Source organism: Nymphaea colorata, chromosome 8 (assembly GCF_008831285.2).
Source record: "Nymphaea colorata isolate Beijing-Zhang1983 chromosome 8, ASM883128v2, whole genome shotgun sequence".
NCBI lineage: Eukaryota > Viridiplantae > Streptophyta > Magnoliopsida > Nymphaeales > Nymphaeaceae > Nymphaea > Nymphaea colorata.
Genome location: NC_045145.1, coordinates 14,638,945 through 14,645,488, shown reverse-complemented (window position 1 = coordinate 14,645,488; position 6,544 = coordinate 14,638,945). Strand labels below are relative to the sequence as shown.

The following is a 6,544-nucleotide window of genomic DNA, read 5'->3' as shown; positions in this document are numbered from 1 at the left end:
AATCTGTTCTTACTAAATATTCAAATAAAAACTCCTTTTCTGGATCTGATCCGATCCGTCGTTCCAAGACCAGCACGAGTAAAAAAGAAGAACCTTTTTCACCGGCCCAACGTGGTCACGGATCACGAGGCAGACTTAATTGGTTGCGTTAACAACCGAGATGCTCATATTATATGTGCGGTAGAGAAAGACAGAGAACTCACCTCACCTGGGCTGAGCCCATTTGCTTATTGGGAGCCAACGAGGTGCGGTCGCCATTGCCGCTGCTGTCGCTCTGCTCGACTCGAGCTCGGAGCTGCCCCTCGTTAAAAGCCACCAACACCATTACGTTTCTCTCCTCGGCTTCACCCACCTTCCCTCCTCCGGCTTCTTTTCCCCGACGCTCGGCCACCTCTCTTTTCTCGTCCCTGTCCACGGAGAGTGGCCGTCTCGCTCGGAACGAAGCCTCACCCCGAAATGCTCTCCCTTGGTCTTTAGTTCTCCTCCTTCTCCGCCTCTCCCTTCTTCCTTAAACTTCCAAGACCAGCGTTCCTTTTTGGCTTTCCTCCCTTTTCTTTTCCACCCATTTCTCCGGTTCCATTTTCCCGAAATAGAGAACGAGAAAACCCTAGATTTCGCCCATGTATTGCTCCTCTTCTGTTTGAAGACCTAGTTTGCGCAGCGGGTGGAGTATCGATCGCTCGGGAAGGTGAGTCCCCTTTCCCGCGTCTCTCAAGCGGGAATCCTAGATTTTCGCCTCTAACACGCGATCTTTTCCCCCCTTTTTTCTTGCTTTTGCTTTTCGTCGGGTGTTTTGCCTGGTAATTTGCTTCGTTGTTGTGTTTGATTGTCACACGCCGTTCCCGAAAGCAATTAAAGTATTTCTTGCGTGATGGATATCTAAAAGCTTGATTGCATGTGGCTGCATCAGAAAAATTCGTCTTCTTTTCGCTTTAATTTTTTTAATGAAGTGAGATCTGAATTTTTTGTTATTTGATGTAATTGTTGAGTTTTTTAAAGCAAGTAGTGTGTTGTCTGGGTGGGGGTTGGGGGGTGGCCTGTGTTAACCTTTTGCCTGGCTGTTACCTGTGGTGTGTGATTTGCTTTCTGCACCATTGTTCTGTTTGACCTGATTATTTTAATTTAAAACCTTGTGTTTTGCCAGTTGTATGCATGTGTGGCCTTCACTACTTGAGATGCGCAGATGTCCATTGCCTCACCCATGTTCGTTAGTTGGATGGTTCCAATTATATATTGTGTTGCGTGGTGATTGCCGATCTATATGCATTGACCTAGACTTAGGATCATGCAGCTAGTTGCTAACATGATTCTTGATCATTGGGAATCTCGTTGATTGCAGATGACATTGAGAAGAATGCTTGAACTTCAATTTTTATTCCACTTTCGTGTTGAATCATTTGTTTTCCGATACTTGGTATTCATGGAGGCTGCCACATTGGCATAGTGGTGAAGGTTAGGGGCACTGGGAAGCCAAAATCGATAATTGTTCTGCTAATCCCTTTCCTACACTTGGATATTTTCATAGTCGTCATTCCATCTAAACCCTGTTTCTTTTTTGTTTTGTTTCATGTCTTATTCTGTTGTCTATCTGCCGTGCAAAACTCATGTAGACTTTAGATTCAGGCTGTGGAAAAAATATTTGGCAGTTTTGGGAGCTTGATCATGTTTTACCTTCTACTTTTCTCTAGCAAATTAAACTTGAAATAGTAGAACACATCAATTTAGTTGATCCACTATTCCACTTGCTTTTAGCTTCCTGTTGAAGTTTCATTTTGATTTTATTTTTGGGTTCTTTGTTGTTGCTCATTTTATGATTATCTTTGGTAAGATGGAAAGAGAAAAAGCAAACATAGAACACATTAATAAAAGTTTTATGTTTGAATTGATTAAGATGTAGAATAAGTTCTTTTGAAAATTTCATCATTTGAAAAGAGTACACAGGCAAATTGGGTAGGTATAGCTTTAGTTATTTACATGTTGCAACAAATGAACTGCCCATTGGTTTCTTCAGAATGCTTTAGATGTTTGCTTCTTAGACGATCTAACAGGACAAACACAGTTGGAGTGAAGGTCTGTATTTGCCAAGACTAGGAAAGCTTCAAAAGCTCTAGATGATTTTTCTCTGTTTATATATGATTATTAGAGGCTAACACCCAATGCTACTGATTATGAGTTGAGGCATGAGATGAATTTTCATTTTTCTAGATCTAGAGTACTCATTTTTAAATTTTAACTACAGTTGCAGTTTGTATTCAAAGTGAGCAAAAATTACAAATCAATACAAGATAATAGGAATGTCTTAACTCTAAACATTTTCCAGATAATTGTCTTGTTGACTTGTCCCACAAAGATCCTGCCTCTTGGTGTATGTGGTTATCGATTTTAGTGGATGTTAGAGGCTGCTCAATTCAACTGGAACACAACTATATTCTGTAAATCCATGTAGCTACACCTAGATCATGAGAATCCTGACAGAGGTGTGCTTATTGCTTAGTAGACATAGTAAATGGCTTGATGAACCCACATAATGGGCTTGGATTCTGCATGCATAGCATTTATTTGGATATGCTTTTGCTGCTTTCTGTTATCCATAGGCAGTTGAGGGATGAGGCATGATTTTGTTGAAAAATGGACGGGACTAGACTATGGATTTTCTGGCATCTTATGTCATACAAAACCATGAACTAGTCCGTAATAAGTTTGACTCATTGTACTTGGAAAACATCTGCTCCGGCCGGACCATTCCCCCCTTTATTGTCGTATGAAACTATGAACCTTAAGAGATTTATGTGTGTTTTGTAAGTACAAGGGTGACTACTGCATTTGCTTTTTATACATGACTGAGTTTAGGGCACACTTTTTAGTATGGGTCGAATCCAGACGACTCAAATTTCTGACCATTCTACTTGTTATTTTTTGCGCAGCTATCTTTCTTCATAATCTTGAAACTGTTTTTATGTGCATTGTATTCCAGATACACTTAAACAAAGTCAGAGTTTCTGTGGATTAAATTTCTCTCGCCTGGTAAATGCTGATCTCTATCCATTTATATGGAAGTTATTGGTTTAAAACTTTAAATTCCTAGCTTTCTGGTTTACAAGAAATGAACCTGTAACCTATGGTTTGTTTATATAGTTAAGTGATAAGATTACTATTTTACACATAGGTTAGTTGCAATAAACATGGTTCAAGGAACCTCCATTATGCTGTACGCATATGATTCTAATTGGTAAAGGCTACAGTTCACATAATGATTATTTTGTGGATTGAAAATTATTTTGGTAAGTTTCCTTAGACAAAGACAAGTCCTTTGTTTTAGTAAATATCTAGATCAGAAATCTAGTGCATTGACTTTATATGATAACTATGACTTTAAATGTATATGGTATGGGCTTTACAAGTTTATTTCTTGTCATTGTAGTTGGATCAATGTAGTTTTTATGCAGATAGACATGTATTTGTGTGTTTATATCAGGTGGCTTCGCTGACAACTTGCCTTTGTTGTGGGCACGTGGCATTTTTGTCTAATTGCTTTCATGGATATTATTCAGCCGCTGTGATTTTTCATTAGCTTTCTACTTTGCTCTGCATTTTTATTAGCTTCATTTGGTGCTGTCGACTTTCTTTAAGAATTGCAAATATTTATTTGAATGTGACTTCATTCAGTTTCATCTTTGAGAAGCATTCTGACAAATTGGTTGAATATGCTAGCTGATTGTTAGATGAACTGTCAGTTCATAGGGCTATCCTTCTGCTTGTTCACTTTTTATTTATTTCCCTTCGCTTTGTTTTACGCTCATATTTCAATAGCTAACCATTTTAAGTTTCTTGGTCATTGCCTGCTTATAGGTATTCAAGAATTTGCCTTGTTATTGTTGTAAATTGTTTACCCTTCTCTTAAAGATGCATAATCTGTCAGGTGGAACGTAAGATTATAACAGCTCCAGTCACCTGTCCTTTGGGCATGAACCTTTGATTGTATCTGGTTTTCCTTTTTTCGCATAACACTTCAGGTAAACTTGGTGTGGTTTCATGATGGATTCTAGTTCACATCGTGCATGCTTATATTACTGCCGTATTCTTTCAAGGCATTGTGCATTGCAACTGGTTGCTGTACATGCACCGACTCCTCCTGGACATAGTAGTCTATGTGAGAGCAGTGGCAGATCGAATCTGGTGCAGATTGGATGAGAGTGATTTGTTTAGATTATGGTATGTTTGTTTTGTTCTAGATCCAAAACCTATGTCAGGACAAGTGTCATACAACCTAAAGGGCAAAGCATTGTCTTACTGCCTTTCCTGCTCGTGGGAGTGTCCAAATTCCTTAATGGAACTTAAATATGGATCCCTCACGGATGGTAATATATGAAGAATGAGATTTAGAGATGGGTTTCTTAAAATGTGCAAATTACTCTTGATCGCTCTATCTTTACATTTTTTTAGTTTTTATGTGATACTATTTTATACTTCTTATGGTTGATATAGAAGGTGGAAAATGATTCTTGTGGCTGCAGGCTCATTGATTTTGTGGTTATATTTATTTGTCTGGCTTCTTGGCATTTTTAAGGCACATTTGACTCGCCTTGCAACCGTAAGAGATGGTGTGCCCAGTGTCTCAGTGCTGCTATGTTTTTTGTAGTTATTCAAAATGGCAAAAGGCAAAAGTCGGCGCAGATTTGCTTCTCGCCAAGCAAGGGCATCCCCATACCCACAGAAGAAGTGCCACTGGAACAAAGATCTTATCCGCAAGAAACCATGCCTAACTGTGGAAGCTACAGGGAAGAAAGACTGGGATGATATAACCTGTTCAGTGTGCATGGAGTGTCCACATAATGCAGTTCTCCTTCTCTGTTCATCTCATGACAAAGGCTGTCGCCCATACATGTGTGGCACCAGTTACCGGTACTCCAATTGTCTTGATCAGTTCAAGAAGGCATATGGAAAAGCATCTAAGGGATCAGCTGTTTCTGATTTCCATGATATAGGCCATTCTACCGTAGCCATTTCTGACAGTGAGGATTTATCACTTGAAGATGGATCTGCTGGGATTACAAATATGGGATGGTCCCAATCTAGAGAAAAATGGGAGCTCACGGAGTTGGTATGCCCATTGTGTCGTGGAAAGGTTAAGGGATGTACAGTGGTAGAATCTGCTCGTGCTTATCTCAATACCAAGAAGAGAAGCTGCACGCAGGATGGATGCTCCTATATAGGAAACTACGAAGAACTAAGGAAGCATGTAAAAACAGAACACCCTTGTGCCCGCCCCCATGAAGTGGATCCAGTGCTCCAACAGAATTGGAGGCGTTTGGAACATGAACGTGAACACGATGATGTGCTGAGCACAATCAGGTCAACAATGCCAGGGGCCATGGTACTAGGAGACTATGTTATAGAAGGCAATGGGTTTGGAAGCGATGGTGATGAGGTAGGCATAGATGAAAGCAACTGGCTGAATGTCCTCCTTCTCTTTCAGGCATTTGGGCCCAATGGCAACATAGCGGGTGGCCGTAATTTCACTTCGCGATTGAGGCGTCTTGCCAGAGGTTACAGGAGGTTGGAAATGGGGCCATCAGGGCGAAGCCGGTGGCATGACGAGGCACTTACTATCATCTCCTCTGATGAAGATGAATCACCGAGCATTAATACTTCAGCAGCTATTACCACTGCCAATGTGACCACAACTGCTGCAAGGGGGAGGGCAAACAGAGAGGATTCTGCTAGAAGGCGGAGAAGCCGGAGACGCTCACTAACTGATCTGACTTGAGGAGACATAGTATATAGCTGAATTACCTTTCAGACATAGGTAGGTTGGGTCATAGAAAAAGAAATGAAAAAAGGGGGAAAAAACATAGCATGTTGGTGTAAAACTCGTCATCTGCATTTATGCTGGGATCGTTTCTTTACCTTGGTGGTTGATTTTAATTTTTTTTTTCTTTATCATGATGCATTCCGCTGTTCATGTTACGGGCATTTCATTATTAACCTGAAGTACGGGACCGGCTGCTGGGTTTCTCTTGATGTTGCATCCTTGCAACTTTCTGCATGATTGTGAAAATAATAATTTTGATTGATGCCTCACTGAAAAGATGAGGGCAAATGTACTTTTTGTTAAATGCTATGGAAATGGCCTCTTGTCACTAAATTGTGCGAGATTCCTTGTGCAATTAGTAGTACGTTTACTTGGTTAGCGGTGAATTAAGCTAGCCAGGTTCTGTATTTTAGGTCCATGGGGATGTGTGATTCATTTATTTTGAAGGGCGTGTTCATTCTGCATCATCCTGGAGGATGGCGGATCTCATTGTGGGATGTGATTGGGCTTGTAAATTTTCGTGGGGCAGTCTAATCCAGCAATTTCGGCCTCTCTGGTTGGTTGGTCATGCCGTGCGGTAATGTACTATTGAATTCTATGGTTGGGTTCGCTATTAACGAATTTATCATTTGCTTGGGTGCACGTTTCTACTATGGAGATGTTTGTTTGAGGTGGATTTTCTTCATTCACAGCCAGCTTCTCATTTGCAACCACTTTGTCATTTATATCCTG

At 40.5% G+C, this 6,544-nt stretch overlaps 1 protein-coding gene across 4 annotated transcripts; it reads left to right on the top strand.

Moving 5' to 3' along the window:
• Window positions 1-203: 203 nt before the first annotated feature.
• On the top strand, window positions 204-6,145 carry LOC116258767 (uncharacterized). Of its 4 annotated transcripts, XM_031636146.2 has the most exons (4): window positions 204-688; window positions 2,975-3,024; window positions 3,920-4,013; window positions 4,640-6,145. In XM_031636146.2, exon 4 carries the CDS (start codon window positions 4,649-4,651, stop codon window positions 5,765-5,767), a length of 1,119 nt encoding a protein of 372 aa, XP_031492006.1. In that variant the 5' UTR covers window positions 204-688; window positions 2,975-3,024; window positions 3,920-4,013; window positions 4,640-4,648; the 3' UTR covers window positions 5,768-6,145. The 4 variants fall into 4 exon arrangements, with proteins under 4 accessions (XP_031492006.1, XP_031492004.1, XP_031492005.1 ...); XM_031636144.2 differs by lacking the exon at window positions 3,920-4,013 and having other exon boundaries at window positions 205-688; XM_031636145.2 differs by lacking the exon at window positions 3,920-4,013 and having other exon boundaries at window positions 205-688; window positions 2,925-3,024.
• The last annotated feature ends 399 nt before the right edge of the window (window positions 6,146-6,544 follow it).